Genomic DNA, 24,150 nt, shown 5'->3' with positions numbered 1-24,150 from the left:
GAAGGAATCATATCCTTAAACCTAGTTACAGCGCTTTCTGAAAGACTTCTAGTGTAATGAAACTTATTCCCCACTGCTGGGTAGTCCATCAGAGTAAATGTAAATGTTATTAAGAAATGATCAGACAGAAGGGAGTTTTCAGGGAATACTGTTAAGTCTTCTATTTCCATACCATAAGTCAGAACAAGATCTAAGATATGATTAAAGTGGTGGGTGGACTCATTTACATTTTGAGCAAAGCCAATAGAGTCTAATAATAGATTAAATGCAGTGTTGAGGCTGTCATTCTCAGCATCTGTGTGGATGTTAAAATCGCCCACTATAATTATCTTATCTGAGCTAAGCACTAAGTCAGACAAAAGGTCTGAAAATTCACAGAGAACGGTGGACGATAGATAATAACAAATAAAACTGTTTTTTGGGACTTCCAATTTGGATGGACAAGACTAAGAGTCAAGCTTTCAAATGAATTAAAGCTCTGTCTGGGTTTTTGATTAATTAATAAGCTGGAATGGAAGATTGCTGCTAATCCTCCGCCTCGGCCCGTGCTACGAGCATTCTGACAGTTAGTGTGACTCGGGGGTGTTGACTCATTTAAACTAACATATTCATCCTGCTGTAACCAGGTTTCTGTAAGGCAGAATAAATCAATATGTTGATCAATTATTATATCATTTACCAACAGGGACTTAGAAGAGAGAGACCTAATGTTTAATAGACCACACTTAACTGTTTTAGTCTGTGGTGCACTTGAAGGTGCTATATTATTTTTTCTTTTTGAATTTTTATGCTTAAATAGATTTTTGCTGGTTATTGGTGGTCTGGGAGCAGACACCGTCTCTACAGGGATGGGGTAATGAGGGGATGGCAGGGGGAGAGAAGCTGCAGAGAGGTGTGTAAGACTACAACTCTGCTTCCTGGTCCCAACCCTGGATAGTCACGGTTTGGAGGATTTACGAAAATTGGCCAGATTTCTAGAAATGATAGCTGCTCCATCCAAAGTTGGATGGATGCCGTCTCTCCTAACAAGACCAGGTTTTCCCCAGAAGCTTTGCCAATTATCCATGAAGCCCACCTCATTTTTTGGACACCACTCAGACAGCCAGCAATTCAAGGAGAACATGCGGCTAAACATGTAGAGAGCCTCCTTTCAGGTGGAACGGTGTTGCTCTTGGTGACAATTTCCGCATAGGATTGCCTTGGGATGATGGAAGAGCATTTTTAAGTTTGTCTGCAGTGCAGGGTAGGAGAACATAATCTGTGTCTGTGGACTGGCCTTGTTCTTGCTTGGGTTGCTCAAACGTAACAGTGGTTGCTAATGTTTCGTTGTGGTCTGCGTTGCCAAATATACTCAAGTCTTCTTTTATGATTATTTGCTGTTTAACATAATCACAGGTGCGTTCTGTGGAATCTACTTCCTTACGGCTTAATGCAGATCCTTCTTCAATTTCACTAGCTGCTGTCTCATAGACACATGCCTCGGCTTGTGCAGCTTCTGTGTCACACTGCTGCTGTAGCGCTTGAAGTGTGGCATCTAATCGCACTTCCTTCACTTTAAGCTCTGCTTTCTTAACTTTCATTTCAATTTCCATTTTTGCAAATTCTGCTCTTGTGCGGGCTGCTTCAGCTTTGTCTTGAGCGTTCAGGGCAGCTGTACTAGCCAATGACTTCACTGAACCTTTAGAACTCTTAGAGAGTTGTGATTTCTCAGTATGGATGCACACTGCGTTCTCACTCTGTTGTTCAGACATTGTTGGATTTACTGAGGCTGATGATAACATCCACTTGTCATGTAGATGCTTTTTCACTGTTCTGCCCTCACTGTCTGACAGCTATGCAGATAGATAAACTCTTCCACAAGTGACAGGTGTGTAGTCTTTTAATTGACGTATCCTTCACTTACAGAGTGAAACTGGGAACAGAAACGAATAAACAGTATTAAAACTGTGCTACCATGTTTGTACGTCGATCTCAAAGCAGAAAATATCGCTAGCAATACAACAAACAAAATAAATGTAATTCTTCTTCGAAGAAGTTTGAAAAATAATGACCAATATTCTCTCCAAATATCATAACAAACATAAATACTCACAAGCAATGCTTTCTGTAAGGCAACAAAGGAAGGATGGATGTGGATCTCATCAGAAAATAAATGTGCTGTCAGCCATTTTCTACATCTGGACTTTCTTTAACTCTCTTACAAAAACGGTGCTGAAACACAATACAATCGACTCCTTAGCTCCTGCTGGAGGAAGGAAAACTACACCAGCGCACCTCCTGTTGGTGGGACGGAAACTACACCAGCGCACCTCCTGTTGGTGGGACGGAAACTACACCAGCACACCTCCTGCTGGTGGGAGGGAAAACTACACCAGCACACCTCCTGTTGGTGGGAGGGAAAACTACAACCAGCGCACCTCCTGTTGGTGGGACGGAAACTACACCAGCACACCTCCTGCTGGTGGGAGGGAAAACTACACCAGCGCACCTCCTGCTGGTGGGACGGAAACTACACCAGCACACCTCCTGCTGGTGGGAGGGAAAACTACACCAGCACACCTCCTGTTGGTGGGAGGGAAAACTACAACCAGCGCACCTCCTGTTGGTGGGACGGAAACTACACCAGCGCACCTCCTGCTGGTGGGAGGGAAAACTACACCAGCGCACCTCCTGCTGGTGGGAGGGAAAACTACACCAGCACACCTCCTGCTGGTGGGAGGGAAAACTACACCAGCGCACCTCCTGTTGGTGGGACGGAAACTACACCAGCACACCTCCTGTTGGTGGGAGGGAAAACTACACCAGCACACCTCCTGCTGGTGGGAGGGAAAACTACACCAGCACACCTCCTGCTGGTGGGAGGGAAAACTACACCAGCGCACCTCCTGCTGGTGGGAGGGAAAACTACACCAGCTCACCTCCTGCTGGTGGGAGGGAAAACTACACCAGCGCACCTCCTGTTGGTGGGACGGAAACTACACCAGCACACCTCCTGCTGGTGGGAGGGAAAACTACACCAGCACAATATGGATAACCTTCTCAAGGTCAATCCTAGGTCACATTAGCTACAAGAGAGGAAAAGTGACCAGCTGCCTTTCATTTTCAATCAAAATTGGCAGTTTACAGTGACAAGAGTCAAGTGGTCACTATGCTACCAGCTGAACAGGGCCAAAAAAGAATGGATGTCAAAGTACAGCCAAAAAATATTCACAACACTTTTTCTACATTTCATTATGTTACAGCCTCATTCCAAAAGGGATTAAATTCATTTTCCTCAAAATTCTACACATAATACCCCATAATGACAATGTGATTTTTTTTTTTAATTTGACATTTATCAAAAATCTAAAAGACTAAGAAATCACATGTACATATGTATTCACAGCCTTTGCTATGAAGCTCACAATTAAGCTCAGGTCCACACTGTAAAACTTTTTTTCACACTGTCATTATGGGGTGTTGTGAATAGAATTTTGAGGGAAAAAATTAATTTACTCTATTTGGAATAAGGCTGTATTATAACAAAAATGTGGAAAAAGTGAAGTGCTGTGAATATTTTCCAGATGGACTGTATTTCGTGGAAATGCTAAATGATGCGAATGACTAAACAATGAAGGCAGCATGACAGTAGCGTGGTGTATGTTGCTTTGTTGATGGTTATATTTATACCATCAACCATCAAATATTTATACCATTCAAGGTTCAAGGTTTCTTTATTGTCCCTGTGGGGCAATTTGTCTGCAGCAGCAGTTACAAACTCAAACACAACAACAGTACAACTAAAACATTTACAAATGTGCATTGAGACAGCGAATAGCATTTGGAATCAGGGACTTTTTAAACCTGTTAGTTCTACACCGAGGGACAACATAACGGCGGCCGGATGGGAGCAGTGAAAACTCATGCCAAAGAGGATGAGAAGGGTCAGCTATAACAGCCTTAGCTTTTTTAAGACATCTGACCTTAAAAAATTCATTAAGATCGTTAAGTGAGCCTCTGGTGATTTTACAGCACACCTTCACAATGTCCATAAGACAGTTTTGCTGCTTGATGGACAAACAATGTTAATATACCATCATATTAGCACTCAAAAAATTCATATTGGTTGGGCTTGAGAAACAAGTATATGGTGTTGTTGTTGCTGCTTCAGTCATGAGTTAAAACAGACCCTTGAGAGAGGCTTGTGGAGAACATCTGGATCCAACAAAAGTTTCTAAACACTAGTAAACACTTGAGTCAGAGCTCCATCAAGCACATTTACATAGGAACATCCCCAAAAAACACAAACTTCTAGAACATGGTAACTTAAACAGTTTATAACATTATCGAAACATCTAGAAATAACATTGAAATAACATTTATACAAACTATACTACGATTAAACATGACTAATTAGATATGACAAATTCACAATCAAAAACTTAAGTTATACCACAGACAGAAACATCATAAAGTACACACCACAGTATACAAACCCATTAAAGGTAAACTGAAATGTTTGACAAGATGGTCCATATGTAATTACTGTTGTTCATATCTACCAACATACAGATAAGAGCTCAGACAAACATGAAATGGAGATTACAGCATAAATCAATGTGAAGCTAAAAGGCACAAGATCAATACAATCAGCTGTTGTTTACACAGACATTTTTGTTCAGCAGCTGACCTCTGCACCCTGAATCCAGGTCAGTCACATGACATCAAAACAAACTACAAATAGCATTTTCTTATCTTTAACATATGTGGTAAATGTCACGTTTCATCACAAAATAGAGCTAAATGGTATATTCCTCATGTGCACACAAGGATGAGCGCACTCAGACACCTCTACTGGTCTGACATGATCAGACACCCGGCAACAGGCAAACAATAACACTGCTTTAATGAGACCGATGTGTTCACTTAAATATTTAGCGCTCACTTCCATAATTCAGCCTGAACCTGGAGATTCCGCTCAGCACACTTGGCCTGCAGCAGCACAGAGAGAGTTATGGCTGCAGTGATCTTCTTTCTTTGCCAAGCTCTTTAAAACACAGATGAATCTTTTGTTGAGATACTCAAGCTGGCGTCACCATAAAACACCTGTGACCTTCTCGTGTCTTTCTGGTTTCAATCCCTAACCTTCTCTCCAGCCCCCTCGCTGCCTATGTGGTTTTCCACTCTGTGGATCCCACAGGCTTTGTCTTACTCAGAGAGCTTTTAAACTTCATTTACCTTTCAATGTAGCCAGATGGGTGGTTTAACACAAAGCTGTTCAAAAAACAAAACAACAAAAAAACATAAAAGCACAAAAATTTCAACAGCAATTGCCCTCAAACTTTTATACTTCAGACGGCTGGCCCTTGAGGGTGAACATGTTGTATTATAATGGCTTGGTCTTTCTCCAGCTGCTAACTTATCTGCATTCAGAAAGCTGAGGCACCAAAAGCATTACCCACAAATGCTTGCTCCCAGAAGTGGGCAATGGCTCTGGCATGGACAACAGTCAGAAACAGCTACAAGCCCTACAAATAAGTACTAACATTGAACATTTTATTGACTAACCTTGGTCCTCAACACTAAGGGCCTAATTTACTAAGATGCCAAACAACAAGCACAAAATTGCATGGACAATTCTAATCCACCAAAAGAAAAAAGAAAACGGATCAATACTGCATTCTCAAACTTCAATCAAATGTAATAGTTTAGTTTTTGAATAAAAATGATGTATACAGCTGAGAAAAAAACCCTGAGATGGTTGCAACACCTCAATCTGAACAGACAAGGAATAGCTTGTATTTGACTGGTGGAGGTACCTGCCAATCATCCTGTGTTGCTCCTTCCATCAAGAGAAGTGTCCCATGACTTAAAGGCACACGAATCCGCTCAACGTATGTGTAGTCACCATTCTCCTCCTAACACACACACACACACACACACACACACACACACACACACACACACACACACACACACACACACACACACACACACACACACACACACACACACACGTGTGAAACTATAAGGTCACTCACTGCAAATATCTTGAACGAGGCCTAACCTGCATGGCCAACTGCCTTGTTCATAAAATAATGATTTACAGTTAGTTGTGTTCAAAATAATAGCAGTGTGTTTAAAAAGTGGGTAAAGCTAAAAATCCATATAATAAGCTTTTATTACCATACACACAAATGCATTGGAAACACTGCACATTCTATTCCAAATCAAAACATGAGGAAAAATGTATCAGATTTTTTATTACTTGACAGAAAGTGAAGAAAAAAGAATATTAGGTTTAAAAAAATAACAGAGCCTGCATTTTTCTTTCTTTGAAAAAAGCAGGTGTCAAACAGGTGGCCCTTATTTAAGGATGACAGCAACAAATGTTGTACATGCTGGTTGTCGTGCATTTCTTTCTGAAGATGGGAGTAAAATGGGTAATTTCAGACATTGTTTAGAACAGTGTACTTTGTTAAAAAGTTGATTGGGGAGGGGAAAACATAAGTGCAGAAAATAAGAGGCTGCTCAGGTAAAATGATCTCAAATGCTTTAAAATGGCAACCAAAACCAGAAAGGTGTGTGTGTGTGTGGGGGGGGGGGGGGAAATCAAAGAATAGCCAGAATGGCAAGGACTCAGCAAATGATCAGCTCCAGGGTGATCGAAGAAATAAGTTACCTGTGAGTACTGTAACAATTAGAAGATGCCTATGTGAAGACAAACTATGGACAAGCCCCCCCCCCCCCCCCAAAAAAAAGTCTCACTGATGGAAAAACGACATGCTGAAGATATTACAATATGCCAAGTAACACACTGACTGGCCTATAGAGAAATGGTGCAACATTTTATGGACTGATGAAAGCAAGACTGTTCTTTTTGGGTCTTGGTGTCGTAGTTTGTCAGACGACCCCCAAAAACTGAATACAAGCCACAGTACACTGTGAAGACAGTGAAGCAAACATCATGATATGGGGATGTTTCTCATACTATGGTGTTGCAACTATTTATCACATACCAGGGATCATGGAACAGTTTGAATACCCCACAATACTTGAAGAGGTCGTGTTGCCTTACAAGGAAGAGGAAATGCCCTTGAAATGGATGTTTCAACAAGACAACCATCCTAAACACACCAGCAAGTGAGCAGCATGTTGGTTCCAGACCAATAAGTATAATAATTAATGTTATGGAGTGGCCAGCCCAATCCCCGGACCTTTATCCAATAGAAAACTTGTGGGGTGACATCAAAAATGCTGTTTCTGAGGCAAAACCAAAAAATACAGAGGAATTGTGGAATGCAGTCCAATGGTCCTGGGCTAGAATACCTGTTCACAGGTGCCAGAAGTTGGGTGACTCCGTACAACACAGATGTGAAGCAGTTCTCAGAAACAGTGGTGATACAACTAAATATTAGTTCAATAATTCGCAGGAAAGCTAAAGCTTCAAGCATTTTTTTCAGTTTATACAGTAAATGGTTGAGTTTGTAAAGAAAAATGCAGACTGCAATTTTTTTGAACAACCTAATATTCCTTTTTTTTCCGTTTCTGTAAAGTAATAACAAATTAGATTTTTTTTATCATGTTCTGACATGGAACAGAATGTGCAGTGTTCTGAATGCATTTGTATGTACAGAAATGAAAGCTATTATCAGGATTTTGAGCTTTTCTCCCTTTTTAAGCACGCTGGTTTTAGTTTGAACACATCTGTATGTTGATTAGGTGACAAAAGCACACAGTCGTTAGCAGATAATATAAAGCACAAAGTGCATCCACAGCACATATTTGATAAACTCCATGCTCACTCAAAAAAAAAAAAAAAAATTATAACCAATAGTGATGTTCAGTAGAAAGATCAAAAATCATTTCTTAAGCTCTAATAATATCTCCTTAAACAGTGCCTTTTGTCATTGGTGCTTCATGTGAACAAATATGCACCTCCATATTCATCACTGCTACACCTACGGCCCTAGTATGGGTCAAATGTCAGCTGTAAACAAACATCCCGACACAAGGTTAGCAGACGTTTTTAAATCAGTTTGACTTTGAAAATCAAAGGGACAAAGACTAAATTAATATAAAACAATGTTAAAAACTGAGGCAACTTTCTGCCAATGTCATTAACAACTGCACAATTTAGGGATCGGTATTGATAAGATTTTATTGATATCGATGCCATTATCGATTCTGCTTATCGATCCGATTCCTTATCGATTCCCTTATCGATACCTCGTGAATTTTGTACTAAAAGTAGGCTTTACAGGTTTTCTATGTATTTCATTGAGTCTTAAAGTAAATAAATATGAAATTGGTCACTGTATCCTTGATCTCTGGACATAAATAAAAATAAACAAAACGGTGTTTCGTTTTGAAGTTATTAATTCCGACTGGACTCTATCGTTCTAAATTGACTTGGCAGAGAGCCGCGCAGCGTTTGGAGCTGTGTGAACAGAACGGAGGACGATTCTCGTTTCTTTCTCACAACAAGACAGGAGTCCCAATTAGTAACTTTAATCCGCACAAAAGTGACTCACGATTGACATATTCAGGGATGAAAGTGACAAAAAACAAAAAAAAGCTGAAACCCAAAATTACCCCCCAACACCACCTGCACGAAAATGAATTCTAGAAGCTGTGAAATGCAATCTGGGATAATTCCAGACAATAAACTGCAGTGAGTGCAGCATCCATTTAGTGAGGAAAAAAACCCAACTTTCCTTATTCAAATTCATTCCAGTAGTATTCTGTTCTTACTAGGATGCACCAGTTTTCTAGCTTGGCAGATAGTTCTGGAGGAAATCACTGAAGAAATTAACAAACTGAAAATATGGTTTGACCGAAACAAATTGTCATTAAACTTAAATAAGACAGGGATGAAATGGAGGTGTGAGAGTCACTAGGTGTTCACAGGAAACATTTATTTATGTATGTTCATTGTTAGTTGGTTTTATAGTTTCTGTTGTGTTTCTATTCAGGTTCTTTTTGTTTCTTTCTCTAAAACTGTATATACAGTAATAAGTATATATTGTATATAATAATTAGATTATTAATATATATTAAAAAAAAAAATTATAATTTGAAAACAAATGCACCCGAACGTGATGACAGCTGCAACTGCTTAATGCTAACTTTTAACATTGAAAATGTCATAGACATGCTAACGCGTTAGCATCGCTCCCGTTTTTAAGTTATAAATACAACTATCAACTGTTTCAGAAGACCATAACAGGTCGGGTTAACATAAAAAAGGTAAATAATACTCACAGATGTATGTTCTTTAGGGTTTTAGTGGGGGAAAATTAAGCGAAAGAAAGAAAGAATAAACAAAGCAATCGAAGCACTGTTTCAATCTGCGAACCACTGCTTCGATTGGTTCAAGGTTCAAAGCAAAGCCGCGCTGCAGAAAAGTTGATTACAGACCCGCTGCAGGGTCCGTAATCAATGTAGAGAAATGATAATTTTCCTGACAAACACCCCTCAAAACAACGGCGACTCTGAAGGACCTATAACAGAATCGTTAAGCAAAAAGCTTATTGATGTCGGTGGATCGAATCATTTCTTAATGATACCCGAAAGGAACCGGTTCTCGATACCCATCCCTAGCACAATTCCATAAAAGACACTCAGATCCATAATCAGCTAATTTGTACAATTCATTTACAGCCCAACATTTTAGTTTCCAGACTCTTCACACATTGACCAATCAGACACACCAAGTATCTGGCATGGTGTAATGTCAGATGAACCATTATCTCACCGGCAGAGGCTGCTTGCGGAGGCTGAATACTCGCGTATCACCGAGACTAAGGGAGGCAATAGTGGGCTTGGCGCCCAAGGAGGCCTCATCATCACTGTGCCAACCGATGCTATCATGGCCGTCTCGATACAGATTGCATAACAAGGAGTTGAACCTGCATTTGCTGACCTGCTCCACGGATTCACGAAGAGTTATCAACAATGGATGCCACTATGGGAAAAAAGACAACAAAATTGATGGGACTGTCAAATATTCCTATATTTTTATTGTTTCATATTTAATTCCCAGTCAGCCTACATACAGTTAATGCAATTGCTGTGCAGAACAGGGGCAGAATCCTTCATTTTTATCAGTGAATACATTCATTTATCAGGGATGTGTTTATTGCTTCTACACCGTTCAGTGCTTGTATCGACTTACCTCAAGTTTGTGGATGATGCAGTGATGTTTGTGGAATTAATACAAATCCTGACTGCACAGCAGTGAGGAATCAGAGTGTCTGGGTTTGCCAAGGAGTCAGGATCTTAAGACTAACATCCAGCCTTTCAATGACTTCTGGGACTCTGCCATCAGAAGAGTATGTGTATGTGGTGAAAGTGTCACACTTGTAAAAGCTTTCAACCACCTTGGCAGTGACATTCATGTCTCTGGGTCTTCGGCCTTTGAGATTGACAGACGCCTGGGAAGAGCTTATGGACTCATCAGGTCCCTGTCTGACAATGCTGGTACCTTTGCAGCAGAAAAATCAGTCTGACACTACAGGATCCTTGGGTACTGCTGTAATGACTGCATCAAATGAATGGTTACTTTGGCAAACTAATAAACTAGCTAGAAGCACTCGGAGAGCGCAAACCTCCGCCAAGGCCATAGGGTCACTGATGTCACATGGAATACCCTTTGGCAAAGAGACTTATTCCACATCGTTTCACGAATCTACCGTCATGTTTCAGATTCAATGGTTAACCCTCTGGGATCCGAGGGCATTTATTGGACAGTTCACTCGCCTGGCATAAATGTTTTATTATTGCTGCACCCCACAAACAAGTTTGTCTTTTTTTTTCAGGGCAACCTGTACTTTCAAAAAAAAAAAAAAAAAAAAAAAAAAAAAAAAAAAAAATATATATATATATATATATATATATATATATATATATGCTATAGTTGTGTTTTATAAGTGTAATAAAGATTTACAATCAGAAATAAGAAAGGACAAAGTAAAGTGGAAATAATTTTCCACACACATTAATCCAACCTGTGCATTGGCAGCCATGGTGGAGTGAGCATATGTATACGGCAACTCTCCAAACCAGCATGTTAGCCTGGGTTCATCGTACGCTTCACCTGTTGCAACACACACACACACACACACACTTTAATTTCAAAGTAATTTAGGAGACTACTTTCAGGTCATTATGTAATCTGACTTTAAAACCAAAGGTAAGGCAATTCCATGCAGGTCCTACCACACACATAATTCTAATAAATTCTCTGTTTACTATATATATATATATATATATATATATATACACACACACACACACACACACACACACACACACACACACACACACACACACACACACACACACACACACACACACACACACACACACACACACACACACACACACACACACACTTGTTTTTCCACACAAATGCACATACATGCTGCATGGGGAAAACAAGCTGGAATTCTGTAATACTTTATAGGCTGTTGAGATAATAATGAATTTGGCAAATATTACTTCTTTGAACAGGGTACTACTCTCCGCCTCACTAAATGGGTCTTGGTAATTTCGCTCATAAGAGAACGGCACGTGTCTCTTTCACAGCTTCCTCTTTCACACTGAATGAAATTGGGGCAGACATAATAGTTTTGATGTATTTATCTGCTGTTCACTGATTTCTCATGAGCGTACACTGCATTTTCAGGAGACATCTAAATCCAATTTAATTCTCCCCACATTTTCTGCTGGTCTTAATGTATCTGTCAATCTCTGAAAGCAAAAATTCTAACAAGCAACTAATGTTCTGCCATTAGTGAAATTTGGCCAGCTCACATGCATAAAGGAAGCTGAGAAAGCAAAGCGAATCCAAAAAATTAATAGCTGTCACTTCAATGTGTTAAATTATGTGTGCCTTGGAGTGAAGATTTCTAAGTACAATATTTTCCAGAGCACAAGTCGGACTATAAGTTGCACCTGTTAAAAATGCCCCTTGAAGAGGAAAAAACAATATGTAAATCACACTGGAATATAGTCTCCTCTTTTTCCGGGATTATCAGATCTCTCACTTGGGATTTTTGTGCATTGCTGTAGAGGACTTTTCCTTATTGTCACTGACTCTTTTATTGCAGTAATTGCAATTGTTATTATTAACAAATATGTGTTTTTTTATTTTTAATTTATTTTATTTATTTTTGATATACAAGTTGCACTGGAGTGTGAGTGGCAGGACCTCTCAAAGTAGTAAAAAAAAAACAAACAAATGAAAAGATGTGACTTAAATAAATGCCTCTGTGGGCCAGAGGGCCGCAGTCAGAGAACCCACAAACCCATCTCAGAGGGTTCTCAGCCAGCACCCGGGCACCTGCCACCAAGCCCTGGGTAGGAGAAAAGTGTCCCCACAAACAGTCGTCAGCTAGGCCAACCCCCACTAGCCACCTCCCAACTCCTGGACATCTCAAATGAAGTATTGGATGGACTGACATTGAAGACATTAAATAAATGGGTGTATAAAGTGTATACCAAAGGTGCTGCAAACAAAATTGTGGTGCAGATGGGGATGATGACATCCCTATGAATACGAGGGGAGCTACAACCACTACCTTTGCACCCCCCCCCCAAGGACTAAACCAAACCAACTGTTTTAGGTTCCTTAGATGACCCCAAAACACGATCAGGATGTTCCCAAAATAAAAACTGGCCCCAAGCCAGTTATCCAAGATGGCCACCAAAATAGTTTTTTTTTTTTTTCACTAAAACACCTTTACACAACATATAAACAACTTAAATATCACAGAGATTCAATGGGAAGACCATTGCAGGTCACAGCAAACTCATTTGTGCCTAAACTAAATTCATTCAAGGGTTTAAGATTCAAAATGGTGTCCATAATGGCCGCCAATAGACCCTAATCATTAAAATACATAGTAGGAACAAACAATAGACAATAATGACAGAAATCATTGGTGTTTTAATGAAAAAACCCTATTTTGGTAGCCATCTTGGACACCATCTTAGATAACTGGCTTGAGGCCAGTTTTTATTTTTGGGAACATCCTGATTGCATTTTGGGGTCATCTAAGGAACCTAAAAAAGTTGGTTTGGTTTAGTCCTGGGGGGTGTGCAAAGGTAGTGGTAGTAGCTCCCCTAGTAGAAGGGAAGCAGGTAACCCTTTGGCCCACTGGCTTCCAACATTCCTGAGTCCCACCCGCGGCACAAGCCTGAGATGTCCAAGATGCAATAAGAGGTAAAATACAAGGGAATTGGGGAAGGGACTGGGGGTGCCCAACCACATCAAGGAGGACAGGCCCCTCAGCTCCAAAGCCTATGTGCACAGTTATGTCATGAATTTGTAAAGGAGGCAGAGGGTACCCAGGGGACCAAGGGGAAGGCCAACACAGGAGCACAGGAGAAGCCACAACCCACACCCTAAAGCCTCAGCAGCAAGCAAGCAAGCTCCCCCCCACCCCCAACACACACCAGCAACCCAGTACTGCAAAGGAGGACACAGGAGAGACACCGACTGATGGAGCCACAGTCACACCGTGCCTCCCAGGGAGACATGGGAAAGGGACACCCCTCCCAGGACCACACAGGAGACACGGCAGCCGAGGGGCAGCCAGAACCAACCCAAAGCCACCCATTACAGTTGTTTTTATTTTCAGTCAATCAATCAATCTTTTTTTTTTTTTATATAGCGCCAAATCACAACAAACAGTTGCCCCAAGGTGCCTTATATTGTAAGTCAAGGCCATACAATAATTATGTAAAACCCCAACGGTCAAAACGACCCCCTGTGAGCAAGCACTTGGCTACAGTGGGAAGGAAAAACTCCCTTTTAACAGGAAGAAACCTCCAGCAGAACCAGGCTCAGGGAGGGGCAGTCTTCTGCTGGGACTGGTTGGGGCTGAGGGAGAGAACCAGGAAAAAGACATGCTGTGGAGGGGAGCAGAGATCGATCACTAATGATTAAATGCAGAGTGGTGCATACAGAGCAAAAGAGAAAGAAACAGTGCATCGTGGGAACCCCCCAGCAGTCTACGTCTATAGCAGCATAACTAAGGGATGGTTCAGGGTCACCTGATCCAGCCCTAACTATAAGCTTTAGCAAAAAGGAAAGTTTTAAGCCTAATCTTAAAAGTAGAGAGGGTGTCTGTCTCCCTGATCTGAATTGGGAGCTGGTTCCACAGGAGAGGAGCCTGAAAGCTGAAGGCTCTGCCTCCCATTCTACTCTTACAAACCCTAGGAACTACAAGTAAGCCTGCAGTCTGAGAGCGAAGCACTCTATTGGGGTGATATGGTACTACAAGGTCCCTAAGATAAGATGGGAAGAATAAGATAAGAAGAATTTTAAATTCTATTCTCGAGTTAACAGGAAGCCAATGAAGAGAGGCCAATATGGGTGAGATATGCTCTCTCCTTCTAGTCCCCGTTAGTACTCTAGCTGCAGCATTTTGAATTAATTGAAGGCTTTGTAGGGAACTTTTAGGACAACCTGATAATAATGAATTACAATAGTCCAGCCTAGAGGAAATAAATGCATGAATTAGTTTTTCAGCATCACTCTGAGACAAGACCTTTCTAATTTTAGAGACATTGCGTAAATGCAAAAAAGCAGTCCTACATATTTGTTTAATATGTGCTTTGAATGACATATCCTGATCAAAAATGACTCCAAGATTTCTCACAGTATTACTAGAGGTCGGGGTAATGCCATCCAGAGTAAGGATCTGATTAGACACCATGTTTCTAAGATTTGTGGGGCCAAGTACAATAACTTCAGTTTTATCTGAGTTTAAAAGCAGGAAATTAGAGGTCATCCATGTCTTTATGTCTGTAAGACAATCCTGCAGTTTAGCTAATTGGTGTGTGTCCTCTGGCTTCATGGATAGATAAAGCTGGGTATCATCTGCGTAACAATGAAAATTTAAACAATACCGTCTAATAATACTGCCTAAGGGAAGCATGTATAAAGTGAATAAAATTGGTCCTAGCACAGAACCTTGTGGAACTCCATAATTAACTTTAGTCTGTGAAGAAGATTCCCCATTTACATGAACAAATTGTAATCTATTAGACAAATATGATTCAAACCACCGCAGCGCAGTGCCTTTAATACCTATGGCATGCTCTAATCTCTGTAATAAAATTTTATGGTCAACAGTATCAAAAGCAGCACTGAGGTCTAACAGAACAAGCACAGAGATGAGTCCACTGTTCGAGGCCATAAGAAGATAATTTGTAACCTTCACTAATGCTGTTTCTGTACTATGATGAATTCTAAAACCTGACTGAAACTCTTCAAATAGACCATTCCTCTGCAGATGATCAGTTAGCTGTTTTACAACTACCCTTTCAAGAATTTTTGAGAGAAAAGGAAGGTTGGAGATTGGCCTATAATTAGCTAAGATAGCTGGGTCAAGTGATGGCTTTTTAAGTAATGGTTTAATTACTGCCACCTTAAAAGCCTGTGGTACATAGCCAACTAACAAAGATAGATTGATCATATTTAAGATCGAAGCATTAAATAATGGTAGGGCTTCCTTGAGCAGCCTGGTAGGAATGGGGTCTAATAAACATGTTGATGGTTTGGATGAAGTAACTAATGAAAATAACTCAGACAGAACAATCGGAGAGAAAGAGTCTAACCAAATATTGGCATCACTGAAAGCAGCCAAAGATAACGATACATCTTTGGGATGGTTATGAGTATTTTTTTCTCTAATAGTTAAAATTTTGTTAGCAAAGAAAGTCATGAAGTCATTACTAGTTAAAGTTAATGGAATACTCAGCTCAATAGAGCTCTGACTCTTTGTCAGCCTGGCTACAGTGCTGAAAAGAAACCTGGGGTTGTTCTTATTTTCTTCAATTAGTGATGAGTAGAAAGATGTTCTAGCTTTACGGAGGGCTTTTTTATAGAGCAACAGACTCTTTTTCCAGGCTAAGTGAAGATCTTCTAAATTAGTGAGACGCCATTTCCTCTCCAACTTACGGGTTATCTGCATTAAGCTACGAGTTTGTGAGTTATACCACGGAGTCAGGCACTTCTGATTTAAAGCTCTCTTTTTCAGAGGAGCTACAGCATCCAAAGTTGTCTTCAATGAGGATGTAAAACTATTGACGAGATACTCTATCTCACTTACAGAGTTTAGGTAGCTACTCTGCACTGTGTTGTTATATGGCATTAGAGAACATAAAGAAGGAATCATATCCTTAAACCTAGTTACAGCGCTTTCTGAAAGACTTCTAGTGTAATGAAACTTATTCCCCACTGCTGGGTAGTCCATCAGAGTAAATGTAAATGTTATTAAGAAATGATCAGACAGAAGGGAGTTTTCAGGGAATACTAAGTCTTCTATTTCCATACCATAAGTCAGAACAAGATCTAAGATATGATTAAAGTGGTGGGTGGACTCATTTACATTTTGAGCAAAGCCAATAGAGTCTAATAATAGATTAAATGCAGTGTTGAGGCTGTCATTCTCAGCATCTGTGTGGATGTTAAAATCGCCCACTATAATTATCTTATCTGAGCTAAGCACTAAGTCAGACAAATGGTCTGAAAATTCACAGAGAAACTCACAGTAACGACCAGGTCGACGATAGATAATAACAAATAAAACTGGTTTTTGGGACTTCCAATTTGGATGGACAAGACTAAGAGTCAAGCTTTCAAATGAATCAGTGCATACAGATGTGTCTCCTAATAAACACAGTGTTGGAAAGAGTGGGATGGTGCATCCTACAGAGTCATAAAGACTATCAATGACCTTTTCCCAAAAGAGTTATACAGATGTGCAGTTCCACACAGCAAGAAGGTAAATACTTGGAACTCCGTGTGAACAGTGCAAGCACGTGTCTGTGTCTGAGTATATTGGAAATGGTGAATTATTTTATACTGGATTAGCTGCCTATTTTAATTATTTGTCATATTTGTCATCTTACAAATAGTCACACAAAAGTCTGAATTTAAAGCAAGTGATAACTCTTGCACCTATTTCACTGAAGATAATGACGATGTTGTGATAGATGTAGAAATAAATCTATAAAAATTTGATAGTTTTTGAAGTTGAGAATTTTAGCAGGTGCAATCTGAAACATTAAAATTTGAATGAAAGTTTCTTTAACAGTTAGTTTCAGTTGTAAATACGATACAAAGTGATTTTTTTATTTATTGATTTTTACCAATATCAAATTTCTGACCCAAATAAGAAAGAAAGACCAAACTGTTATCAAAAATATGTTTTAGATGAGTTCCCACATTATTAAAACAAGATTCAAAATAAAGAGTGTTTTTTTAAATGAAGTAAAAAAATTCTGGATTATTCCAAACTGGAATATTTTTGTAAGTTTGTAATCTTATAAAACTGCCACCGGGCTGTCAAAGTTTCTAAACTGTAGGAGATTTGAAACAAGGCTGCAATCTGAATTTCCCCACACAGTTTCCTTGAGGTCCATCGAGATATCTGATTGTTTAGGATGGGTGCATCTGTATTTGTTTTGTAGTTGGATAGTGATGAAGTAATAGAAGACGTTTGGAGCCTCTACTCCTCTCTGTAAATTGGGTTTCTGGATTGCAGTTAAACTAATTCCTGATGTTCCAGTAGAATTTGCAGTTCAGAGTTTTTAACCATGACAGTGGTAGCTGGACTGGAATCATAGATAATCAATAATTTAATTCTGGTAGCACTGTCATGAGGGAATACAGTGCAATGTGATAGGTCCTCAGTGATTATTTTGAGTATTGGGTGAAATTAAATTCTTCCCACTTCCAGAGACATGCAGGTTAGGTGAATTGGAACCTTTAAATTGACTGTAGGTGTAAGTGAGACTGCAAATATGTTTGTCTGTCTGTCAGTCCTGCGAAGGACGAGTGGCCTGTCGAAGGTGTACCACACCTCTCGCCCTCTGATGACTGATAGGCCCCCCATCACCCTGAATTGGCACGAGCGGGTATACAACCCCAATTCCAATGAAGTTGCAACGTTGTGTAAAATGTAAATAAAAAGAGAATACAATGATTTGTAAATCCTCTTCAACCTATATTCAATTGAATACACCACAAAGACAAGATATTTAATGTTCAAACTGATAAACTTTATTAAATAATAAAATAATAATTAATTAATAATAATTAATAATAATAATTAAATATTTGCTCATTTTGAAATGGATGCCTGCAACAAGTTTCAAAAAAGCTGGGACAGTGGTATGTTTACCACTGTGTTACACAACCTTTCCTTCTAACAACACTCAATAAGCGTTTGGGAACTGAGGATAACTGTTGAAGCTTTGTAGGTGGAATTCTTTCCCATTCTTGCTTGATGTACAAATTCAGTTGTTCAACAGTCCAGGGTTTGCATTGTCATATTTGTGATTCATAATGCGCCACACATTTTCAATGGGTGACAGGTCTGGACTGCAGGCAGGCCAGTCTAGTACCCGCACTCTTTTACTACGAAGCCATGCTGTTGTAACACATGCGTCTGCCCATTTCAAATGAGCTCAGGTCCAGAGAAGGCGGCAGCGTTTCTGGATGTTGATATATGGCTTTCGCTTTGCATGGTAGAGTTTTAACTTGCACTTGTAGATGTAACAACAAACTGTGTTACCTGACAATGGTTTTCTGAAGTGTTCCTGGGCCCATGCAGTAAGATCCTTTACACAATAATTACAAAAAATTTAATGCAGTGCTACCTGAGGGATCGAAGATCACGGGCATTCATTGTAGATTCTCATGTACAACCACTTGACTGTCACTTCCAAGGTGTTGTGAAGTAGCTGGATTCTATTTTCAACAACAAGTGCACAACTTTTTGCAGCTTCCCTAAGGATTTAGTTGAAGTCCCACAGACTGCAGTCTGCTTGGTTGGCAATCATATGTCTGGCTTGACTTCAACTATTTGAAGGAGTTTGCATTCATTGGGCCTCATGTATCAATGTTGTGCACTTGTGGTGTAAATTTACGGCGTAAACTTGAAATACGCCAAAGTCGCCGTGATATGTATCAAGCAGTGCGCACCTGCCCATTTCTGGCATACGCCTGACGTGATCTTGATAAATGCGGCGGGTGGAAATGATCGTAATTATAATAAACACGCCCATAAATATTCAGACTCCGCTTCAGACACACCCTCATTTTACGACATGGAAGCCGGGAAGACGGCAATGAAAAAGAACTCCACCAATCACGACGCGTGCCAATAGAGTGTCAAAACCGGCTGTCGTATCAATTGTTTTGTAGCATAATCGAAAAAGTGTTATAGTGGTCCCTCATTAATCGCTGGAGTTACGTTTTAAAAAATAGCCCGTAATACGCGAAACAGCGACGTAGTCAGCATTATTTTTTACAATTATTATAGACATTTCAAAGCTGTAAAACCCCTCACTACACAGTTTATACACTTTCTCAATCAGGCATGAACATTTTTTCACTTTTCTCTCGTGTGTAAACACTCTCAAAGTTCAAACCTTAGTAGGAAAATAATACCAAACTGTTTTCAGGCCCAAACATTTGTTTGAGAAATAAAAATAGAACATTTTCCTATAAATAATTATGATGGCATTTAGAACTAACAAATTAATTTTAACGATCAACGAACGAGGTCGGACACATAAGAAATTATTAATAGTGACTCACCAGTATGTCACAGACCGCTCCTGTGCGTCCTGGCGCTGCGCCTTTTCCCACTCACACCTGGCTGGAGGTGTCTGTTTCCGTGTGACAAACACAGTTATGAGTAGTTGTTATAAACAGATACGCAGAACACAGAACACTGTAAAAAAAAAAGGCATGCAAAATTGGACTAAATACTCCGCGAGACTCCGAGGCCACGACAGGTGAATGGCGTTATAGCGAGGGACCACTGTATTCTCTTTTCACATGTCAATAATTCTTGACATGTAGATATTTGCTCGCTCAATTAATAAGACACGCCTAATCTGTCAGATTTCTTTATTTTTTAAATATATTTCTGTATTTATTTTATTGTGACAACCGAATGGAGACGACAAAACCTGGTTGCAGCACGGGCGAATTAAGGGAATGACGGAACTACAGTTGTTATTATCAATTTCATAGTCTAAAACAATCACACCACATGAAGTTAAGCTCAGCACTGCTCTGGTTCCAGGCTCGAAATCTGGAGAAAAAGGCGAGCAGCGCTTTCTTTGCAGTCAGCGCTGTGACCACGGATCGTGTTCCATAACAATCCCGCAAAGGCGGGATTTGTATTGATTATTATGTAGTATAATCAGGAAAGTGTTATTTATGTAACATATGCATTAATTTGTATAATGGCACTGTTTATCATGTTGATCATCTTCATTTTTATGTGGATTCCAGCGCTGGTTCATTTTGTTGTTTAATTTACGCCACCTCTCGACCTGGTGTATATTTTCAGCGCAGCGTACGCCAACGACCACATTGATAAATGCCAAGTAGCGCAGCCGTTTTGGTGTACACCCCATATACGCTCAAATATTGCCGTACGCACGTTGATACATGAAGCCCATTCTGTGTGGCGGGCTTGCTGACATGAACATAACTAATGACAAAGTGAATGTGGGACTGTTTTCATGACCAGATCCTGAAAGTTGCCAAGGGTTGCACTGTAGTGTCCATAGGAGACGGTGATTAATTTCTGTGGACACTCTACCCATCCAGAGGAGTTGTAGGTGTAGCATGGTGGAAATTCTGGGCTCTATAAGTAACTGCGAAAGCAGGCTGTGATGTCACTGAGGACAAACGAGGTAACATTTAGAGGAACCTGCTAGTAGGCAGCTCAAGTTCCTTCAAATCTATACCTTGTCCCATTACAGTCGTGGCAGTTGGCAGCAGAGTTCTGACAGATGGCTCTGCAGTACCATCCCTGTGGGCCAGCTACTATGAGCAGTTGTATAAGGCTGATCCTCCAATCAGGATGTTAATCATTTCTACTGCAAAGGTTCTGGTGGTTGAGGCACTAGTCAGCTGCAAACTACCAATTATCAGTGAGATCAATCAGGGCTCTCTCTCAAGTTCAAAAACAGTTAGCCAAGTTGTCCTTTGACCTCCACATTAGAGATATTACGAGGACTGCTTTCTTCCACCTGCGAAGATTTGTCCCATCCTGTCTATGGCTGATGCTGAAACCCTGATTCATGCGTTTATCTCTTCTAGATTAGACTACTGCCACGTTTTATTTTCTGGTTTACTGTAGTCCAGCATTAGGGGTCTCCAGTTGGTTCAAAATGCTGCTGCCAAATATATGACAGGAAGCAGAAGGTTTGACAACATTACACCCATTTTGGCTACGAGCCTATAAAATTGTTCACCCACTGGTGCCTCCTCACTTAGCTGACCTACTTAAACCCTCCGTACCGGCCCTGGCTCTGCGTTCTTCGGGTGCAGGATTACTTTATGTCCCTAGGGTGAATAAAAAGTCTGTGGGTCACAGAGCTTTCTCTTATTGTCCCCCTGTTTTGTGGAATGATGTCCTTGCGTCAGCAAAACAGTCAGATTCTGCAAAGACTTTTAAGCCCAGACTTAAGATGCACTTATTTTCCCTTTTGCATGGCTAGCATACTGGCACAAGCGGAACGTGGCTTTAACTTTATCTTTGGGCTAGTGGCCGATGATCACCTCAGTATTTCTTGTTGCTTAATGTTGACAAATTATACTGTATTTATTGTCTTTCTGATGCCCGATTCTGTTTTTTTTTTCCCCCAATCTGTTTGAGGTGTGGTTCCATCCAGAGATGGGTGTGTTGTCTGTTTCTGAAACCCTCCTGTCCTGTGCAGCGGTAACATTTCCTGTATATTCGTTTTGTGAATTGTTTTGTAATTTATGTCTGTAGAATGGCCCAAGCAGAGGGTCACCCCATTGAGTCTGGTCTACTTGAGGTTTCTTCCTCAGATGGAGTTTTTCCATACCACTGTCGCCTGTGTACTTGCTCTAGGGGTTGGTAAGTTTAGACCTTACTTGTGTGAAGCGCCTTGAGGCAACTTTGTTGTGATTTGGCATAATATAAATAAAAATAAATTGAAATTGAAATTAGCCACACACTGATCTGAAAAAAAAACCCACTGCAATTATGGGCAAGTGCAAATTCAAAACAACATTCAAGACTGCTCATAAACATAAAAATTAAAAAGAACCTACAACATTACAGCATAAAAACATGTCTATTCTGATTTCAAGTGACCCTAACTGTGTGGCTAATCTCTGCCACACTTCCACTGTATCAACTTTACCTCCTTAAAACCATCTGTGCGATAAGTGGCAGTTGTTTGTGATAGCATTATACTAGTTTGTGTTATATAAGGGCTGAGTGGATCCTTCTCATTTGATTTGTGCTTTGTATGTCATGGATTAATTCATCCCATTTGTCTTGCATTGCATTTAGAGTGCGTCCAGGGGGCATCCGGAAAAGATGCCCGAGCCACCTCAACTGGCTCCTTTCGACATGGAGGAGCACTGGCTTGACTCCGAGCTCCTCCCAAGTGACCGAGCTCCTCACCCTATCTCTAAGAGAGCGCCCAGCAACCCTGCGGAGGAAACTCATCTCGGCCGCTTGTACTCGCGATCTCGTTCTTTCGGTCATGAGCCAAATCTCATGACCATAGGTGAGGATCAGAACGTAGATCGATTGGTAAATCGAGAGCTTTGCCCCCCCTACTCAGCTCTCTCTTCACCACGATGGTCTGATACAGCGACCGCATCACTGCAGATGCTGCACCGATCCGTCTGTCGATCTCACGCTCCATCTGTCCCTCACTCGTTAACAAGACCCTGAGATACTTAAACTCCTCCACTTGAGGCAAGGACACTCCGCCGACCTGAAGAGGGCAAAGCACCTTTTTCCGGTCGAGAACCATGGCCTCGGATTTGGAGGCGCTGATTTTCATCCCAGATGCTTCACACGCGGCTGCAAACCGCCCCAGTGCACAGTGAAGGTCCTGATTTGACGAAGCCAACAGGACCACATCATCCACAAACAGCAGAGACGAGATTCTGTGGTTCACAAACCAGACCCCCTCAACACCCTGGCTGTGCCTAGAAATTCTGTCCATAAAGATAATGAACAGAACCGATGACAAAGGGCAGCCCTGGTGGAGGCCAACGTGCACTGGAAACAGGTTTGACTCACTACCGGCAATGCGAACCAAGCTCCTGCTGCGGTCGTACAGGGACCGGATAGCCCTTAGCAAAGGACCCTGGACCCCGTACTCCCGGAGCACCCTCCACAGGGTGCCCCAAGGGACACGGTCGAACGCCTTCTCCAGATCCACAAAGCACATGTGGACTGGTTGGGTGAACTCCCATGAACCCTCATGCACCCGATGGAGTGTGTAGAGTTGGTCCAGTGTGCCGTGACCAGGATGAAAACCCACACTGCTCCTCCTGAATCGTGGTTCGGCTATCTGTCAAATTCTCCTCTCCAGTACTCTGGAATAGACCTTACCAGGGAGGCTGAGGAGTGTGATCCCCATGTAATTGGAACACACCCTCTGATCCCCCTTCTTAAACAGAGGGACCACCACCCCCGGTCTGCCAATCCAGAGGCACTGTCCCCAACAGCCACGCGATGTTGCAGAAGCGTGTCAGCCAAGACAGTACAACAACATCCAGAGACTTAAGGTACTCAGGACGGATTTCATCCACCCCTAGGAGCCTTGCCACCGAGGAGCTTTCTAACCACCTCGGTGACTTCGGCCTGGGTAATAGATGAGTCTGCCTCTGAGTTCCCAGTCTCTGCTTCCTCTTCGGAAGACGTGACGATGGGACTGAGGAGATCCTCGAAGTATTCCTTCCACCGCCCGACAACATCCCCAGTCAGGGTCAACAGCTCCCCACCCGCACCCGCTCCCCCACCCGCACTGTCTACTGCTTCCACCTCCTGAGGCGTTGGACGGGTTGCCAGAATTTCTTCGAGGCCAACCGACAGTCCTCCTCCATGGCCTCCCCGAACTCCTCCCAGACCCGAGTTTTTGCTTCTGCGACCGCACGGGCTGCGCCATGCTTGGCCTGCTGGTACCTGTCAGCTGGGATCTGGAAGAAGCTCTCCCGGAGGTGGGAGTTGAAGACCTCGCTGACAGAGGGTTCTGCCAGTCGTTCCCAGCAGACCCTCACGATACGTTTGGGCCTGCCAGGTCTGACCGGCTTCCTCCCCTCCCAGCGGATCCAACTCACCACCAGGCGGTGATCGG

General features: G+C 41.4%; 1 protein-coding gene across 3 annotated transcripts in view; it reads right to left on the bottom strand.

Moving 5' to 3' along the window:
• Window positions 1–24,150, bottom strand: part of alkbh3 (alkB homolog 3, alpha-ketoglutarate dependent dioxygenase) — a 62,470-nt gene that overhangs the window by 16,335 nt on the left and 21,985 nt on the right. For 2 of the 3 annotated variants that reach the window (XM_034175811.1, XM_034175813.1), the window contains exons 7-9: window positions 10,989–11,077; window positions 9,737–9,946; window positions 5,799–5,897 (exon numbers count right to left, since the gene is read on the bottom strand). In XM_034175811.1, coding sequence (XP_034031702.1) covers window positions 5,799–5,897; window positions 9,737–9,946; window positions 10,989–11,077 — 398 coding nt within the window. The remainder of the gene's footprint in view (window positions 1–5,798; window positions 5,898–9,736; window positions 9,947–10,988; window positions 11,078–24,150) is intronic. The other variant, XM_034175812.1, reaches the window with a different exon arrangement.

The sequence above is a fragment of the Thalassophryne amazonica genome, chromosome 8 (genome assembly GCF_902500255.1).
Source record: "Thalassophryne amazonica chromosome 8, fThaAma1.1, whole genome shotgun sequence".
NCBI classification, from domain to species: Eukaryota; Metazoa; Chordata; class Actinopteri; order Batrachoidiformes; family Batrachoididae; genus Thalassophryne; species Thalassophryne amazonica.
This window is presented reverse-complemented; position numbering and strand designations above follow the sequence as displayed.